The sequence below is a fragment of the Phocoena phocoena genome, chromosome 6 (genome assembly GCF_963924675.1).
Source record: "Phocoena phocoena chromosome 6, mPhoPho1.1, whole genome shotgun sequence".
Lineage (NCBI taxonomy): Eukaryota > Metazoa > Chordata > Mammalia > Artiodactyla > Phocoenidae > Phocoena > Phocoena phocoena.
In genome coordinates, this window is record NC_089224.1 from 31519343 (window position 1) to 31540841 (window position 21499).

Here is a 21499-nt window from a genome sequence, read left to right on the forward strand (position 1 = left end):
AAAGACAAAATGCAAATTAAGAGGATGTAGACACTATTTCATATACGTCATATTGTCAAAAACTGAAGAGTCTGATAATGCCTAGACTATGGGGAAACTGGAATCCTTATACACTGTTGGCTGGCATACCAATTGGTTCAATTATTTTGGAAAGCAATTTGGCAAAACTAGTAAAGCTGAAGATGCACATGCCTATGATTGGCAATTAATTGTATTTTAAAGTATATAGTCTACGTGCAAAAGGAGACATAATTCAAAGATGTTCACTACAGCACTGATTTTAACAGTGATAAATTAGAAACAAGGTAAATTATCCAATTGTAGAGAAAAGCAAAATAAACTGCAGTACAGTTGAAGGACAGATTTTAACAAATAAAATAAATTTGCTGGATAAACTTGGCCAATTTCAAAATGCTAATGTTGAAGGGAAAAATCATGTGACAAAAGGATGTATATATAGTGTGACAAAATTTATGCAAAGTTTAAAAACATAAACTGATATTATTTATGGACACATATATTTGGGTAAAGTATACAAGCATTCATAAAAGTGAAACACATAAACTGTAACGTAGCGGTTACCTCTAGGACTAAAGTAAGAGAAAAGGATGAGGTGAGGGAGGAGGATTTGAAATTATAGTCAGCAGTTCTCAAAATGTGCCCTAGGTTCACCTGGTGGTGATGGTAGGGATGGCCCTTGAGATGCTTTTGGGGAGAACACAAGGTCAAAACTATTTTCATAATAACATTAAGATGTTATTTGCCTTTTGCTCTCATTCTCTCACAAGTGTACAGTTGGCTTTTCCAGAGGCTACATGGTGTGTAATATTACAACAGATTGAAAGTAGATGCAGGTTAAAATAATCCAGCTATCTTCTACTAAAACAGACATGAAAGAGATCTGCAAAAAGGTAAAACAATTCCACTTTTCTTACTAATTTTTCTTAAAAAGTTATTTTCCATAAAAATTTTGTTAATATGCAATTTATGAATGTTATGTATGTATATTAACATGTAATAGATTTACTGTTTTTCAAAAAGAATAAATATTTTTAAAGTATTGTTTTAATTTCTAAAATAGTAGGTATCAATAAACAGGACCCATATAAACAAAAGCTATTTGGGTCTTTAATATCTTTCAAGAATGAATTCATTAAAATTAGCCCACTCCTTGATACCTAAGCTCAGCCCTACTCTTGAGACCTTTCAGTTATTACTTACTGTCAGGAAGCTCCATCCCCTGATTTTGCATAGCTCACTCTCTGTTTATTTACATGTATCACCACTTCCAAGAGGCCTCCCATCTAAGAGAACCATCTTATCTTACCTTATCTTTCTATACATTACTATGACCTGACATTATATATTTGTCTACTGTTTAGTCTCTCTCACTGTAAGGCAAGCTCCTTGTCAGCAGGAGTGTCTTTTCTCCAGAACCCAGAAAGGTATCTGGCAATAGTAGATACTAATTTATTATATTTATTAAATAAGGGAATAAAATTTATTAATTCATATTAACAATATATTTAGTATTTATAAAATTTTATCAATTTCCTTACCAGTAATGGAATTTATAAAAGCAAAATAAAAACTTTGCTTAAAATGGATGGCAGTACAGGTGTCTGTCAGTTCATACATCTGAATATATGATATATTTAATCAAAGAAATTTAAAACTAATTTTTAATGATCTCTATTTGCAGATTACACGGTATTATATATTGAAAACCCTAAAGGTTCCGCCAAAACTGTTAGAACTAATAAATGAATTCAGTAAAGTTGTAGGATACAAACTCAATATAAAAAACTGTCACACTGAACTATTAGAAAGAGAAACTAAGAAAACAATCCCAATTACAATAGCATCAAACAGAGTAAAATACCTAGGAATAAATTTAACCAAGGAGGTGAAAGGTCTGTACACTGAAAATTGTAAAACATTAATGAAAGACACTGAAGAAGATACAAATAAATGGAAAGATATTCCAGGCACATGGATTGGAAGAATTAATATTGTTAAAATGTCCATACTACTTAAAGTGATCTACAGATTCAGTGTAATCCATATCAAAATTCAAATAGCATTTTTCACATTTTGATGTGACAAAAGATTAGGGAAAAAAATAAATCTGCAATGCCTATCACAGATAAAGGATTAACCTCTCATAATATACAAAGAGTTACCACAAATTTTCTGAAAAAAGTAAACCACTTAATAAAAGCCAATGGGCACAGACGAATGGATAAAGAAGTTGTGGTACATATATACAATGGAATATTACTCGACCATAAAAAGGAACGAAATTTGAGTCATTTGTTGAGATGTGGATGGACCTAGAGACTGTCATACAGAGTGAAGTCAGAAGGAGAAAAACAAATATCGTATATTAACGCATGTATGTGGAACCTAGAAAAATGGTACAGATGAACCAGTTTGCAGGGCAGAAGTTCAGACACAGATGTAGAGAACAAACGTGTGGACACCAAAGGGGGAACCGCAGTGGGGTGGGGATGGTGGTGTGCTGAATTGGGTGATTGGGATTGACATGTATACACTGATGTGTATGAAATTGATGACTAATAAGAACCTGCAGTATAAAAAAACAAAAAAACAACTAATACTAAACTTTCTTTGGGTTATTTGTATGGAAATATGTTAATATAAATGTTTCAGACATTACATGAAATTTCTAAAAATCTTATATGTTCTGGTATAATGTTATAAGTCATAAATCTAGTTATTACTTTAAAATGAATATCTCAGAAATAACTAAATTTCCTTGTCAATTGCATTATTATGAACTTTCATCAAAGCTTTAACTGTGGCCATTTTTTTTTTTTGCGGTACGCGGGCCTCTCACTGTTGTGGCCTCTCCTGTTGCGGAGCACAGGCTCCGGATGCGCAGGCTCAGCGGCCATGGCTCACGGGCCCAGCCGCTCCGCGGCATGTGGGATCCTCCCAGACCAGGCCAGGAACCCAGGTCCCCTGCATTGGCAGGCCGACTCTCAACCACTGCGCCACCAGGGAAGCCCTAACTGTGGTCATTTTTAAGTCTTTTGTCATTTACAGACAGTTCTGGGTGTACTCTGATGCTTTTGCAAAAATGTTCCTCTAAAAGGGTTTTATCTGCAAGGAATTCACGGAAATGACTCTGACAAGTACAGGTTTCTGGTAACTGACTATACTGCTGAACTGAATGAATATGCATTTTCAGAACCCTAATGGAAAACTGATGAATTCACAAAAGTGCTAACAGAAGATCAAGATGAAAAAAAAAATTAATTACATGGGACTGAGTGAACTGATGAGGATGATTATAATTTTTGTGACTTTCTGTTTGAATTAAAAAAAAAAATCCCACAAGGACTCAGAGGCAAAAAATACACAAGTCAATTTTCACTGCAAAGTAAAGGAGCTGTTACAGTGGAAGGTTACTGGACTGATTGTCAATATTATGACATAGTATGAGTGTGTTTCGTGTTTGCTAATTGCAATCATTGTTGCTTTTGTTGTGGTCATCCATTTGCAATGCTTGGTGTCAGTTTATCTCTTGTAAAAATAAAATACAGTGTGTGTGTGTGTGTGTGTGTGTATGTGTGTAAAAAAAAAATCCTACAGGAGTAGGAGAGGGGGAAGTCAGGGGAAAGGGAAACAAGTTGCGTCTTGAAATACTTGAAGTGGTAGTTTATCAAGCAAAGGGAAGAGGTCTTCCATTTATACTTTCTTATTTCAAAAACAAGAATACTTTAAAACTGGAAAACTTTTTGTAAACAGAAGAGAAAAAGACTATGTTCATTAGATCTTCTATTTAAAATGTTCTATAATACTATACTATTCCCTCAAAAAAAAAAGTCAATGGGCAAAGGATATAAACAAGCAATTTATAGAACAATTCTAAATGTCCAATAAATATCATATTAAGTGCTAAAATTAAACTAACAATGAGATATCACTTCTCACTCAACATACTGGAAAAAATTAAAGAATGATAACCCCTACTGCTGGTCAGGATGCAGGGAAAGTGTACTCTCTTATACTGTTAATAGAAATATAAATTGTTGAAATCTTTCAGAATACAATCTGCTTATATTAAAATTAAAACTACACATGTCCTCCCACGCAGTAACCCCACCCTATAAAATACATTCATATTATGAAACATTTGGCATCCGTTAAAAAGAATTAATTGGTACTCCGAAACATAAAATCATGATGTATTTCTGAATGGAAAAAAGATTAAAAGTTTTTATTTTAAAATTTATTTAAAAAAGCAATCCATAAAAAGTAATTTAAAAGTTCCTGATAAAAACAAACTGTTTAATGTGATCCCAAATATATATAAAGTCACAGATGTGTGTGTCTTTATACACAAAGATATCCACGGTGATGGTCATCGAAATGTAGTTATCTCAGAGTTAAGATTTTGGCTGATTTTTACTGTTTTCTACATACTTTTCTACCATGTTTAAATTTTCAAGTGTGGCCATGTATTATTTATATAATCAGCTTCTGTTTCTTGTTTTAAATCAACTTACTTTCCCCCTGCTTTCCTTCCCCTATTAAATCAGCTTCCTGTTAAATTTTACTACTGAAATGTTTCTCAAACCTGTCTCCTCCTTTATATTCCCAGAGTTTAATCCTTCCTCATCTCTCACCTGTACAACGGAATTAGCCTAGCTAAACATTTTGCCTCCATTAATTACTACCAATTTGCCTCCAATTAAAAAATACATATTTTACTATGCCAATTCCCTCCTAAAAACTCAATCAGTTCTTCACTGACCATAAAATAAAGACCAAACTTTACCAAACGATTCAAAACTTTCTGGACTCTAACCCCAAACTATCCTAACCGTTCAACTTTTATTTCTTTGTTTATTCATTCATTCAACAAAGTGTGCTTACTGTGTGACAGACACTGTTCCAGCACCTACTACACAACAGTGAACAAACAGCCAAAACTATAGGCGCTGACCTTGTGGAATTTATATAGTTCTATATATATGGGGGGTGGAAATAAACAAACATAATGAAGAATTATACAGGCTCTTATAGAAGTAATCATAATGAACAAGCAAATTATATAGTGCAATATGATTTATAATAAATATGTATTTTGTCATTCAGATATATATTTCTCAGATATATTTGGGTCTTCATCACAGTTCCTGGCTCACAGCTACTGAAACTCTTGGAATTTCCTAAGGGTTGAGAGTGATAAAGGTGTCTTTCCTTATGTTAATGAGGTGATTGGAGTGCACCTAAGAATGGGGGCTGGTTACCAGAACCTTGTGATTAGAGGCTTGGAACTTTTGGTCCCACTCCCTGATTTCTGGAAAGGGAGAGGGGCTTGAGGTTCAATCAATCACCACTCAGCAATGATTTAGTAATCATGCCTATCTAATGAAACCTCCATAAAAACCAGAAAAGGAAAGCTTTGGGGCCCTTTTCCAAGAGCTTCCACATTGGGGAACATGCTTCCATGTGCCACCATTCAGACTCTATGCATCTCTTCATCTGTATCCTTTAACATCTTTTTATAATAAATTGGTAATCTAGTGAGCAAATGGCTTTTCCTGAGCTGAGTCATTTTAGCAAATTAACTGTACCAGAGGAGGGGTTGGTCAGAACCACTAATTTGTAGCCAGTCGGTCAGTCAGAAGCACAAGTAACAACCTGGGAAGTAGAGGGTGGTCTTATGGGACCAAGCCCTTTACCTATGGAATCTGATTCTATCTCCAGGTAGACAAGTGTCAGAATTGAGTTGAATTCTTGGGCACCCTGCTGGCATCTGAGAATTACTTGTTGTAGGGAAGCCTACACACACACACACACACACACACACACACACACAAGCACGCATGCACGCACACTGGGCTTGGGTCTGGGAACCCCTCTACATATAGTATGTAAGAGGATAATTGTTACAAGAGAGAGAAATGGAGTGCTGGGCAGGTTGGGAGAATGGGGAAGGTTTATACTTTTTAAATTGACTGACCAGGGCAGCCCTCACTGAGGTGACACTGAATAGACTTAAGGCAGTGAGAGAGTCAACCTGGGGAGTTTTGAGGAAAATACCCTCTACCCCAGATTGTATGTGAACGCTGTAAGGTGAGAGAGGGACAGTTAAGTTACAAGAATAGCAAGGAGGCCAGTGTGGCTGAAGCAAAGAAGGTGAGGGGACAATGGTAAGAGATGAGGTCAGAGAGGCACCAAGACAGGGGTCTAACCCAGAGCACATGGGGCCTCATGGGTTCAACAATAAGGACTTTGGCCTTTACTGTCAATGAAACTGGAAATGTAACCAACACTGAGGATGCCTCCCAGCGGCAGTTATTAACTGACAGATATGTAAATTCTCAGGTTCCCTTGTCCCTGACAGGACAACTGTGAGGTATAATCCACACAAGTCTCCAGGGCTCCCTGACAGGACCAAACCAAAGTTACCAACTGTAAAGCACACCTTCAAGTGGCTTTCTTCCTTTTTATGTCCCACCTGCCTGCAACCCTGCAAGTTTTCCTGGAATTACTTTCTAAATTACATTTACATGAATCTTTGTATCAGGGTCAGCTTCTGGAGAACCAACCTAAGACAGGAAGCTACCAGAGTTTTATGTGAAATGTGGCACGATTTATTCAACAAATTGAAAGCGGAACCACTAACTTTTCTTAAAATATATAATTTCAAACACCATGTCTTCACACATCCTGGTTTCTTTCCTAAGAAATAACATCTCCTTTCTTCCTTTCCTGAGGCAAATGCCAATAAAGTTGGCACTGTTTTCCAAAATGCCAACTCGAACGATCCTTTCCAGCATTTTATGGCAGCATGTTTTTGGGGAGGTGACTCTACCAGAATATAATTTAAGGATCGATTATCTGCATTTTCTATTTCTATCTAGATCAGATTATTGAGAAGAAATCTTATCATTTCATAATTATTTCCCCGAAGTGCCTACTTAGCACAGTGCTTTGCACACAGTAAGGGTGAATACAACTTGCTGAATTTCTGATCACTCCTTGTAAGCTTTTCTTCTCGTACTGGACCCAATATCAACTTCACAAAAACCTCAATTTAAATCTAAATTGGGACTTTCCTGGTGGCACGGTGGTTAAGAATCCACCTGCCAGTGCAGGGGACACGGGTTCAAGCCCTGGTCCAGGAAGATCCCACATGCAGCGGAGCAGCTAAGCCCATGCACCACAACTACTACTAAGCTTGTGCTCTAGAGCCCGCAAGCCACAACTACTGAAGCCCGCCACCTAGAGCCAGTGCCCCACGACAGAAGAAGCCACCACAGTGAGAAGCCCGCGCACCGCAACAAAGAGTTGCCCCCGCTCACCATAACTAGAGAAAGCCTGCGCACAGCAACGAAGACCCAACGCAGCCAAAAATAAATAAATTTAAATAAAATTTTTAAAAAATCTAAATAATATGTGGCAGAAATCAATTAATTTTAACATGATTGAGTTATTTTTTCATGTGGAGACTTGATTCCAACGGTTTTTATGTCTTTGCTATAAAGGAGCACAGAGAACTTGGGCTTTTAAGAAACACACATGCTATACAATGTCTTATGACACTTACTTTGGGGAGAGCACCGGAGGACTGACAAAAGACCGAAGTGCATCTTTCACCATGTCTTGCATGAGATGGGTTCCAAAGACCTTTTTGTTATCCACCAGGAAAGTGGTCTTAAAACAAATGTTATATATATTAGTAATGCTGTCACAATCTTGACATATTGTACATGTAGTTGTCATTACTGTGACATGAACATACTTCTTATAAATGCCACAGAATACAAAAGAGATTAAAATGTAAAAAGTTGGTGGAAAATTTCTTTTTCCACAATGCCTCCACAATGGGTACTACTTATTAATCCCTATTTAAGGTGTATTCTGATGCAGGAGAACAAAAAATGTGCAGAAAAAAATCTCTCAGGTCAAGAGTAGTAATATTGAACTAGTGAAACGTGAACTGATGGGTCTGAATATGTCAAATGAGCTAATATACAAGAAAGGGTTTCATAAATTATGAAATATTTAATGGTTACAAATATCAAGTCAGTCTATAACCTTATCTCTAATAAACACCTTGGAATACATACAAACTTTCTGAAATTGGAAAAATATAGTTAAAATAATAAATTATTAAATTGAAATACACTATTTAATAATAATTTACATTTAATTTTCTGCCCTTAACAATCTCAATGTATCTGAATATTTACTATACTATACCTTACTTGATTTCCTAACACATCTGAGTTGTTTCCAGTTTTTGGTGATCACGAACCAAACAGCTTTAAACACAGGCATGCATACAGGTTTCTAGGAGAATGTCAGATTCCACTTCTCTTGGGTAAATAAGCAAGAGTAAAATTTGCATATTTGTTTTTGTAACAATCTGCCATCATTTTCCAAAGTGGCTATAGCACTTCATATTCCTATCAGTAATGCATCCTCTCCAGTGCTTGATATTTTCAGTTTTGTTCTTTCTTCTTGCTTTATTTTAAAGATATTCTGATAGGTGGATAGTGGTATTCCATTGTGGTGTTAATTTGCATTTCCCTGTTTTCTTACTGTTACATTTATAGAATTCTTTTTATGTTCTCGATACAAGTCCCTTGTCAGACATGATCTGCAAATATTTTCTCCTACTCTGTAGAGTCTCTTTTCATTTTCTTAAGTGTCTTCCACAGAATTAAAGTTTCAAATTTATCAACTTGCCATTTTTTTTAAATGGACTGTGCTTTTGATGTCATACCTAAGAATTCTCTACCTTTCCCAAAGTCACGAAAATTTTCTCCTATCCTTTCTTCTAACAGTTTTATGGTTTCACATACAGTACTACATAATAAAGGACTAATTAAGGATCAGAACTTCTCTGGACTTTCCCCTTGGTTCCGTTGATCACATGTCCATCATTTTGCCAACAGCACACCTGTCTCATAGTCAGGTAGTACTGAGTTCCCCAATTTTATTTTTTTTTACAAATTTGTTTTTGGCTGTACTAGTTTCTATTCCTTTCCATATAAATTTTAGAAGCAGCTTGTTGACATCTACAAAAATTTCTGCTATGATTTTGGGATTGCTCTGAATCTGTAGATCAATTCTGGGGAGAACTGACATCTTAAAAAAATATCAATTCTTCCAATCCACAAACAAGATGTATCTCTCCATTTATTTAAGTCTCCTTTGATGTCTTTCATCAGTACTTTGTAGTTTTTCAGTACACAGGTTCTCCAAACAGGTGTTAGATTTATACCTACATATTCCATTCTTGATGTTATTGTAAATGGTACTGTTTTAAATTTTTTGATTTGCATTGTTCATTGCAAATACATAGAAATACAATTGCTTTTTGTAAATTGGCCTCATATTCTGTGATACTGTTAAACTCATCCACCAGGTCTAGGAACTTCTTTGCAGATTCCTTGGTACTCTACATAGATAATCATGTTGTCTGTAAAGAAACATTATTTCTCAGTTTCTCAACTGTATGCCTTTTATTTCTTTTCCTGCCTTTTTCCACTGGCTAAGATTTCCAGTACTATGTTGAGTGAAAGTGGAGTGACGAGAGTGGACATCCTTGCTTTCCTCCCAGCAGGAAGAAAGAATTTAATCTTTTGTCATCAAGTATGATATTAGCTATAGGTGTTTGGCACATGCCCTTTATCAGATTAAGGAAGTTACCTTCTATTCCTTGTTTTGCTGAGAGTTTTTATCATGAATGGACGTTGGTTTTGTCAAATGGTTTTCCTCAATCTATTGAGACTTTAGATTATATGGTAAATTACACTTTAAACACTGAACCAACCTTGCATTCCTGGGATAAAACCCACTTGGTCATGATGTATTCTTTCTTTACATATTGCTGGATTTGATCTGATAATACTTTAAGATTTTTATGTCTATGTTCATAAGGAATATAGGTCTATAGTTTTCTAAGCTTGAAATGTCTTTGTTTGGTTTTGGTACAGAGGTAATGCAGTCTTCATATGATGAGTGCCCTTGTCTCTTCTATTTTCTGAAAGAGACTGTGTATAGAATTGTCCTGGAGTTTTGTTGGAAGGCTTTTAACTATGAACACAATTTCTTTGATAGATACAGGATTATTCAAATTTTCTATTTCTTTTTGAGTGAGTTTTGGTAGTGTCCCTCACGGAATTGGTCCATCTCATTTAAGTTTTTGCATTTATGGACATACAGTTGTTTAGAATATTCCCATATTACCATTTTAATTTGTTTAGGGTCTGTAGCAATTCCTGATATTATTCATCTGTATCTTCTTTTTTTCTTGTTCCATCTAGTTAGAGGTTCATCAATTTTAGAACCTGCTTTTGGCTGCAATGATTTTCTCTATTGTTTGTCTCTTTCCTATTTTACTCATTTTTGCTTTTATCTTTGTTATTTCCTTCTGCTTCCTTCTAGTTTGATTTGCTCTTCTTTTTCTATTTTTTTAAAATAGAAGCTTAAATTATAATTTCAGACCTTTCTTCCTTTTTTTCATATGAACATTTAGTACTATAAATTTCTCTCTAAACACTGCTTAAATTGTATCCCACAAATTCTGATATTTTCATTTTCATTCAGTTCAAAATATTTTCCAATTACCCTCAATACTTCCTCTTTGACCATGGGTTCTTTAGAAGTGTGTTAATAAAGAACCCATGGGTTCTTTAGAAGTGTGTTAATTTCCAAATATCTGGAGAATTTTCCAGATACTTCTGTTACTGATTCCTAATTTAATTCCAAAATAGAGAGCATAGTTTGTATGATTTCAATTTTTTTTTTAATTATTAAGGTTTATTTTATGGCCCAGAATATGGTCTTGATGAATGTCTAACACTGTAAGTCAATACTTCTGTTACAAAAATATACCTCTAACTGTGGAATAGCCTTTAAAAGCATCTACCTTTTGTTCCATCCATCAATAAAACGATGTCAATACACAGTATTTGATGTTTAAAGACATATTTTGATACTAAGTGGAACTTACTTGTAATAGAGATCTTGAAAGAACACAAGGTGATTGTTCACTAAATTCACAGAAAAAATCCTAATAGATACACAGAAAAAAAGTGTCATTAATAGATTAAATAAAAGCTGAAAATGTTTGTATACAGAGTATAATTTTTACTAGACCTTCTGGGAATGATACACTACCAAAGTTAAAATAAGAAAGATAGCTAAAGATCATTTCTGTAAGAATTGTCTAATTGTATGAATGGAAAAATGGATAATTCTGGAGCCTAAAATTTATTTTTAACAAACTTACCAGTAACAGTATTATGTGGATACCGATATTAAATTTGTACATCATGAAAATAACAGTATCAATAATAATTTACTAACTAATGACAGAGATTTACTTCACAGAAATAAATACCAAGTAACCAGGCTAACTGAATTCACATTCTCTTTTTTCATAATTAATTTTTACACCTTGCACACACTCCTCAAAGTGAATATTCTCCACCAGAGAGAGATTCTACTATTCCACATTACAAAGAAAATTAAAACAATTTACCCCACAGAAAATCCCTCAATTTCAGCCTCTAAACCTCTAGTTGTATCCCCATCTGTACACAGATCCTTTCCTTGCCTACTTTAACAACAGATGTATTAAAGACTCCATTCCTTCTGGCTTTTTCACAAACATTACACACTTTCAATTATCCATACTTTGCTCTCCTAGATATTAAAATTCGTCCTCTCTACCAGATCGTTCCCATTTTCATTTAAACAGTCAAGTTTCTCTCAACTTTAAAAAGAAAAGAAGGTCATCACATGATGTCACATTTTCCTCTCAACTGCTGCCTTCTCAGCCAAACTTTCTGAAGAAGTTGGCTGCACCCACTGTCTCTACTCACTCAACTCAACTCTCATCCACCTTCAACACATGTAACCTGGCTCTTTGCTCTAGTCACCACTTGTTCCCCATTACTAAATCCAATGGACATTGATTTTGGACCTTATTCATCTCTTTCACTTGACCTCTCAGCAGTGTGACTTCCTTCTTGAAAAACCTTTTAAATGACTTTCATATGTTTCTTCCTCTGGCTACTTCTCAGTTTGTTCTGTAGGTTCAAAGTTTAGTTCCAGAAAACCTTCTTTTCTTAACCTATATATTTTTTCCTCGTAAATTTTGAAGCATAAACACTCATGCTTCGATTACTATCTATACTGTAATAATTCTAAAATTTTAACTCTAAGCACAGACCTCTAAACTCTATCCATATAGCCAATACTATCCAGTATCTCTACTTAAATATATTAAAGGTACCTCAAACTTTACTTCACTAAGACCCTGAAAGGTCCTTTGAGAATATCCCCCTTTGAGTGTACAGCACCAAACGTGTATGTAGACTTACAAGACAGAAGCCTAGAGACCTTCCTCAGAGCTCTCTCATGCCCCATATTTAATACATCACCAATATTCTATCAATTTTAGCTTACACATAGCTCTAACACTGACAACCTCACCATCTCCCTGCCATCCTTTTAGTCCAAGTTACCATCTTCTCCTCCCTTGGACTGCAGTACTGGTTTCCTAATTTATCACACTGTGTTTACTCTAGTCCCTTCCAATCCTTTCTCTACAATGCAGCCACATCTTTGCACATTCTTGATCCTATTATGTCACTGTCCCCCCCACACACACTGATCTTTCTTGATAAAACTAATGGTTTTCCTTTGCTCTGTGAAAAGATAGAAATCCTTAATGTTGCTTAAATGGCCTTGTCTGGTCTGCCTACCTCTCTAGCCTCACCAAATCCGCCATCCCCATCACTCAATGCTCCATTCTGCTACTTTTCTTTTAGTTTCTCAAATGTATCATGTTCTTTCCCATCACATGGAGGAGCATTCAGCTTCCTGCACCTGGAACTGTCCCCCTACTGTCCCAAATGATGTTCACCTAACTGTTAGATCTTAGCTTTACCTTCATTTCTTTAAGAAAGACTTCTCTGATCATTTAGGTCAGTTCCTTCATTATACGCTATATGTTCTAGTTCCTTTGCTTCATACTCCCTACACTGGTTTGTAATTCTATAATCATTTTTATGATTATTTGATCAATTTCTATCTCATACTACACTGTAAGCCTTATGACAGGATGGATGATATGCTTTTGCTCATCACTGTATACCAGCCATAGCACAGCACCTAGCACAAAACAAGCATGTTGGTTGAACTGATGAATGTACATATACTGTACTTGCTATCACAGTTCATCTGTACTCAATTTCTTATTGCTAGTATACATCCCTAACAGGATACAGTCTATAAAGTCCACTATTTACCTCATTTAAACTATGTATATCTTCTTAATCCACAGCTGTCAAAAGTATCATCTTATGGGTTCCTAAACTATGAGTTTCCCTTTACTAGTGTCACTATCCTCCCCCTTACCACTGGTTTTTGCCCTATATGCAAAATACCAAAAACTTTGAAAATGCAGAAAAATGCAAAAAACAAAACTATCATATAGCATTCCACTATCTATAAACAGTCATAATTAATATTTTGGTATTTTTTATTCTAATCTTTTGAGAAAGAATTTGGTTGAATTTGACTTTGTCTCTGAATATCTTTTCTGTGTGCAACAACATATATAAAAAATATATTTTAAAACTTTCAACAGGGACTTCCCTGGTGGCACAGTGGTTAAGAATCCGCCTGCCAATGCAGGGGACATGGGTTCAAGCCTTGGTCCGGGAAGATCCCACATGCCGCAGAGCAACTAAGCCCATGCGCCACAACTATTGAGTCTGAGCTCTCGAGCCCATGAGCCACAACTACTGAGCCCGCATGCCACAACTACTGAAGCCTGCACACCTAGAGCCTGTGCTCCACACAAGAGAAGCCACAGCAATGAGAAGGCTATGCACTGTAGCAAAGAGTAGCCCCTGCTCGCCACAACTAGAGAAAGCCCGCGTGCAGCAATGAAGACACATAAATAAATAAATAAATGTATATTTTAAAAAAGAACATTAAACATAACTTGACATTCACAAACATTTCCCAATGTCAATACTTCCCATGTCAATAGTTTTCTATAACATATTTTTTAATGGCTCTGTGACATACATTGTAAACATACCACAGAATGGATATTGACACCATTCAGTATTTAAACTGTTACTAGTTTTTGAACATTGCAAAGGATGATGCAACAAACACCTTTTTTCTTATTCTAAATGTCTAGAAGGAGAGTTTCTGGGCCAAGTATACACATTTTTAAGACTTTTGAGAGAGACAGCCACTGGAGTATAAGAGAATGAGTACTTCCCTTTACCAACATTATATATTATTATACTTTTCAATCTAGCTGTTACAAATCGCATTTCTTTAATTACTAGTAAGGTTAAGCATCTTTCATGTTTATTTCTTTTTAAATATGTATGCTCGTGTCCTTTCCCAATTTTTCATTGGGATGCTTATTTTTATCTTACTGATATGTAGAAGCGCTCTCTAGAACCTGGCACTTTATCCTAATAATAACAGGTTTCCTATGCAGATCCACCAGACTATTTGGTCCCTTATCTTCCATAACTTTAATCTTTTTCTCTACTCGTGGCCCCTCCTGCACTCCCCCCACTACCACTCTGTCTCAAGTCTTTCAGAGATCCAAATTCTTCCATTACTATGCCTTCTTCATGTCCAGTGACAGCAGTCCAGGCCTGGCTCCGCCAGCTCCCCTCTATTATGACGTGTCATTATGCATTCACCCCGCCCCTGACAAGGCAATCCATAATCTTTTGCCAGAATATCAAGTTCCAACCGTTGCATTATACTTTCTTATTCCAATTCACATTGATCTCCTTTTCTAAAATCCTACAATTAATCTAGTGAACACAAATATATATTCATGTATCAATTAAGGATTAGAAAAGCAAATGGAGAAGAACAATAAAATCTCTATTCTAATTCTCTTATAACACTAACTAACCATCTAATTTGGTTATAAAGCCCTGTAAACCTTAGTGTGTTTAGCTGCACAATAAACTGCAAAATGAACTGGCTTGTGCATATAATCTTTTTTACTCTTAAGACTCTATGATTCTTATGACAGAATAAGGAAAAACTACTAAAAAGAAAGGAAACACAAAAGGAGGGAATAGAGGCATAATCAGTGAAAGTTTCACTAAGGAACAAAGACTTAAGCTGGGCTTTAATGATAATTAGTGGAGGGCTTCCCTGGTGGCGCAGTGGTTAAGAATCCGCCTGCCAATGCAGCGGACACGGGTTCGAGCCCTGGTTCACGAAGATCCCACATGCTGCGGAGCAACTAAGCCCATGCGCCACAACTACTGAGCCTGCACTCTAGAGCCCTTAAGCCACAACTACTGAAGCCCACGTGCCACAACTATTCAAGCCTGTGCGCCTAGACCCCGTGCTCCACAACAAGAGAAGCCACAGCAATGAGAAAGCCGCACACTGCAATGAAGAGTATCCCCTGCTCACCACAACTAGAGAAAGCCCACATGCAGCAAAAGACCCAACACAGCCAAAAATAAATGAATAAAAAATAAATAAATGTAAAAAAGAAAAGAAAAAAAAATTTTTTAAGAAGGAAAAGTTACTATAAGAAAGAGTGTAACAGAAGCACAAATCTTTATTGACCATTTATCAATTATACCCCCGAGGCTGCTGCTAAATTCTAGGAATATAAACTAGATAATCTGTCATCTCAAGTAACACAGGTACAGAAGCAACCTGAAACCAAAAGGGAAGACTTCACAGAGGAAATGACATGGGGCTAGAAATTATGTACCTCAACACTGAGGGGGAGCAACAGTCAAATGCATATATATGTATAGTCATGCAAAATTAATTAGTGTACTAATGTCTAAATAACACTATTTTTTTTGCCCGTTTTTTACCTTCCTAATTGAAGTATATGTCATTATAGCCTTACCAATTAATAAAACTCCATCTCTGAATGTTTTAACATTCCCCAAATAAATCTTGTGTTTCTATATTTTAACCCATAAAAAAGATTAATCCAAAATATGCTAGCTTAAAAGTGTACATACTCTTTTACCCAATAACTTCACTGTTTAGCAATTTATCTTAAGGGGTAAGGAAGCACATGATATAAAGATTTACCTACAAAGATGTTCATCTTAGTATTGTTTATAAGTGTAAAACACTGAAAATGACCTAAATGTAATTCAACGTGAATGGACTAAAAAAATCTGTGGTATATACTTACAATGCAATACCATGTAGCCATTAAAATAATGCAGAAATATGTATATTTGTTGACACGAAAAGATGTTCGTGGTATAGACTAGTGATGAAAAAAAGCAAGTTACCAAATACCATGATCCAATTTTTATATGAAAAAATATTTATACATATGCACATATATATGTACGTGTATATGTATACCTGCATGCATAAACACAGACATTTATTTATATAAAAGGTTCTGAACACAGAATTGACGATTCAAAGCCCCATTCTTAAAACTTGGGTGAATTATCTAACTTCTTCCACACTTTAGGTTCTTAATCTCTAGAATGGATAGTATAAAATCCTTATGAGGATTAAATACAAAAAGTACACACACACACACACACACACACACACACACACACACACACGACTTAACTCTCCAGATATCACAGATAAGAGGTGAGCAGCATTATTTACCCTTGGGATGGTCAGTCTCCAAAAAGTAATAAACTATTCTGTTGTTAAATCAAAGTTACATTCCAGAATAGAGATTTGTACTTACCAGGATACAATGTAAATTTGTTAAATTGACCACCTCACAGACAGTTTTTATTCTATCTATTAATCTTGCAAAATAGTTGACCATTTCTTCCCTCTTTATTATTTTTGCGTATCGAGGGAAGGTGGGTGGAAGTAGTCTCTGGTTAACAAGAGGCTCAAAACCCATCATAATGGGATGATCTAAAAAGAAACAAAGGTAACATTTTCAACATTTCTCTGAATTTTAAACCTCAAATACTACTAAATATAAAAAGAAAAAGGCCAGTTTCAAAAGCATCTCTGAATTCTAATCACAATATTCTCTAAATGGATTTTATAATTTACAATTAATGTATCTACACACACACATTTTAAAAATGAGATAAGCAGATTTAATAACCTAAAATCGTACTTCCTCCCGACATGGTGGTGGTAGTGGTGACAGAGAGAGGTTTCTACCTCAAAATTAACTCCAAGTCAAGAATGGGATAAAACAGAGTTAACATATTCTCTCAGAATAAATAAAAGGGCAATGCTGTATTAACCATGAGACTGTGAAGAAATGTTTCAAACGGGAACACAAACATAGGCTTGTCTTCCCTTCATTTTCTGAACTGCAGAATCAACTCACACTCAACTACACAGTAATGTAAAGCGGCAGAGGAAAACAGTCCTCATCCCAATCCCATTAGTTTGGAATGCATTTTGCACTGAGATGTAATTCCAGAAATTCACAATGAAAATGACATATCACAAGAGACCTGAGGGTGAGTTCCTCTCTTCCATTCTTTGTCCTCTGGTGATCTCACTTTTCACAATAGTAGAAAGCTCCAAACTAAGTCTTTCTCAACTTGAAATTTCCTGCCACTTTTATAGAAAAAAATTCTGTACTCCAATGGAGTATGCATTGTCAGACTGACTCTATGGGACCTATTTTACAAATCTAGAAATTGTAGGTAACTGATAAACATGAAATTCTGTTCTGTCTGGTAGAGATTCAACCGACTTCTTCTATACTCTATAGAAAAATGTTTTGCTTCCATTTATAATTTATTTCAATATTCCACTACTCCATATAAATGTGTGTTTTACAACTTTTCATGTCTGGTTGTGTCACTGAATGAGTTTCTTAACACATGTTCACTTTTATATCTGTATAAGAGTCATGGTTTTACCTTTGTCTGAAAATCATCTAATACTTCCTATTCCCTAAGTACTATAAGATATAAGCAAGCACAGTGACTTACAAGTATCATGTCCTTTTATGCCTCTTTGCTTATACAAACTATTCTCTCTACCTGTAAAACCTACACCCTTGTTCTTAGCCTGAACTTGATATAGCTTGAATTCTCTCTCATCATTGTTCCTCCCAATGATGTATATACAATGTTCTTTGTATATATACTACTATACTGTCTGTGTGGGATTACATCATTTGTCTCTCTCTCTGAGTTCTTCTGAAAGCAAGAACAGGGTTGGATCCCAAACACCAAATTCCTGGCTCATAACATGTACTGGATACTTGTTTGCTGAATGACAAGATATGCATGCTCAAAATAAAATGAAAGACTGCCACCACTATAATAATTTGAATTTCTGATCTATAATACTTCATTTAGAACTAAGGTAAAAGTAGTAGTAACGATGCTGTAAGAAGCTTCTTTACCATATTAACATGAATACATTTCAGACTTTAATGATAAACTCACAGAATCCAGATACTTAAATAGTCCATTACACTGATTTTCTCTGAAAGTATTCTAATATGCATGGAAAATTATTACCCAGGAATATGCATTTACTCTTAATAAATCTATTTTTAGGCTTTAAACCACAAGTAGAAGATAAATACATAATAATACACTCATGAAAATTTATATTACCATGGAAAGAAGTAAATATTAATGGGAAATGGATAACAAACACAATATATTCTGACTTCAATTTTATACAAACAAAAAAGTGCAATATAAAACAACATTAACTTTTGAAACTCAGCTGTTCTGCACAGCTGATGTTTAGCAACAACCTTGACCTCGACCCACTACATACCAGTAGCAACCTCCTAACTGTAAAATGGATCCAGACATTGCCCGATGTCCCTGGGAAGCCCCAGTTGAGAAACACTGGTCTAGATGAACACAAGATGCAAGTATAATTCAGTGAGGATAAGCTCAGGATGTCAGAGGAGCGTCTTATCCATGTAAAAATTAGATGAAAGACTTCAAAGAAGTGAAGTCTAAGAAAAGACCTAAATGGGGACTCCCCTGATGGCACAGTGGTTAAGAATCTACCTGCCAATGCAGGGGACAGAGGTTCAATCCCTGGTCCTGGAAGATCCCACATGCCTCGGAGCAGCTAAACCCGTGTGCCACAACTACTGAGGCTGTGCGCCACAACTACTGAAGCCCATGTGCCCTACAGCCCGTGTGCCACAACTACTGAGCCCATGTGCCTGCAACTACTGAAACCCGTGTGCCTAGAGCCCATGCTCTGCAACAGGAGAAGCCACTGCAATGAGAAGGCCACACACTGTAATGAAGAGTAGCCCCTGCTCGCCGCAACTAGAGAAAGCCAGCACACAGCAACAAAGACCCAATGCAGCCAAAAATAATAAATAAAATTTTTTAAAAAAGACCTAAATGATAACTTAGTTAAAGGATAAAATATTAGTCAGGACAAAGTATTCCAAGCATATCAAAGGCCTGGAAGACAGATAATATGGCTGTTTTTCTTTTTCCCTTAGGGAGCTGCAATTTTCCAAGTCATAATTTCTCTGAACTCAAAAGTAAAAATAGATGCATATAGGGCTTCCCTGGTGGCGCAGTGGTTGAGAGTCCGCCTGCTGATGCAGGGGACACGGGTTCATGCCCTGGTCCAGGAAGATCCCACATGCCGCGGAGCGGCTGGGCCCGTGAGCCATGGCCGCTGAGCCTGCGCGTCCGGAGCCTGTGCTCTGCAATGGGAGAGGCCACAACAGTGAGAGACCCGCATAACGCAAAAAAAAAAAAAAAAAAAAAAAATAGATGCATATAAATAGAGTGAGGACAAAATCCCTAGGCACAACAGTTAGAAGTCATCTACATGTTTCTCTCTATTTTCTACACACATTTAAATTTCCCCCCTACATTTTTCTGGACATAGTCTTTGTAAATGGTTAAGTGCTAAAGTGGTTCCTAGTAGCTATTTTTAAGTCTCATCCTAGTAGCTATTTTTAAGTCTCAGCTGTTCTTGAATCTCATGCCTAAGGACTCTGTAACCATCCTATACAAGACATAGTAACTTGCCTAACTAGAAAAGAGCATAAGAACTGAAATATAATAAGAGATCAAAGCCGTTATTCAGGATATAGAAGAGTTAAGGAGGAGTGGGGATAAAAGCCAGGCAGGAGTTTGCATCTGATTTCATGGCAACACAAACTACAAAAAGTTAAAGACAGCTTTACCACACAAGCCCTCCCAGAATAAACCAGTCTAACATATTCCCACTAAATTTCATATATCTCTATCACACAATTTATCTCAAGACTGTCTTATATTAAAATAACCTGAATAGTCCTTACTAAATGAGCCTAGAAAAGATGCTAATTCACATCACTTTCTACCCATTGTGTGCTACGCTCAGTAAAGATTTCCTGAATTAAACTGGATACAGATCAGACAACTTCTAGACTCTCTTCTGACTTTACAAGTCTATAGGTGTACAAAAATTGTCTTGGTTTTCCAGTTAAAAATACATAAAATTCTTCAATGCCAAATAAAATGATTTTCCCTTCACACTAGCACTCTTTTAAGTATACAATAATAACATATAATTACTATATTCAAAATATTATGGCACATTGGTTTAGAGTGTTTTAGTTACTAAAGTTCTTGCTAGATAACTGACCTTCATTATCAATAGCAGAAAAGTATTACAAACAGCACAAGGTCCTTGGATAAAAGATTTATAGTAACAATGTGCTTTGATTTAACTTAACAAAGTAAGTTATTCTAAAATTAATTAGATGCCAAAATTAAAGATTTGGAAGTGTGTAAGTCAAAAGAGATAGAGACATTATATCGTTTTTGGATAATACATCTCTCCCAAGTTAGGCAATTTACAGTTAGACTTATTGAAATAAGTTTTAGATGCCCTGAAGTTGGAAGGAATTCTAGAAAACAATGCAGAAGCTGCTGAGGTTTTGTTATATTATACTACACTTCTTGGCTACTTGATTTCCCTTTATAAAATGTTATAAAGTTATGCTACGTGAAAGAAGCCAGACACAAAAGGACAAATATTGTATGATCCTGCTTATATGAGGTACCTAGAGTAGTCAAACTCATAGAGACAGAAAGTAGAACGTTGGTTGTCTGGGACTGGAGGAGGGGGAAATGGGGAGTTATTATTTAGTGAGTACAGAGTTTCAGTTTGGTAAGATGAAAATTTCTGGATACGGACAGTGGTGACAGTTTCACAACAATGTAAATGTACTTGATGCCACTGAATTCTACATTTAAAAATGGTTAAAATGGCAAATTTCATGTTATAAATATTTCAACACACACACGTTATAAAAAGGTATTTAACCACAACTGTTAACCTCAAAAAGCATAGTCTCAATGAATATTGTATCCTAATCACTGGTCACAGTAAGTTATATAAGCAATAAAATATGCATATAAATGATATTACAGACACATCTATAAAGTTTGGAGTTTCTTTGGTGTGTATTTTTGAATAGGTATCCATGCAACAGATTTAAAAAGTTGCAAATGCAACAAAA

General features: G+C 35.7%; 1 protein-coding gene across 1 annotated transcript in view; it reads right to left on the reverse strand.

The window, feature by feature from the left end:
• The window catches only part of NAA35 (N-alpha-acetyltransferase 35, NatC auxiliary subunit), an 87477-nt gene that overhangs the window by 16701 nt on the left and 49277 nt on the right, over positions 1 to 21499 (reverse strand). Inside the window, exons 12-14 of the mRNA XM_065878767.1 lie at positions 16754 to 16932; positions 11006 to 11065; positions 7589 to 7695 (exon numbers count right to left, since the gene is read on the reverse strand). Of these exons, the coding sequence (XP_065734839.1) occupies positions 7589 to 7695; positions 11006 to 11065; positions 16754 to 16932 (346 nt within the window). The remainder of the gene's footprint in view (positions 1 to 7588; positions 7696 to 11005; positions 11066 to 16753; positions 16933 to 21499) is intronic.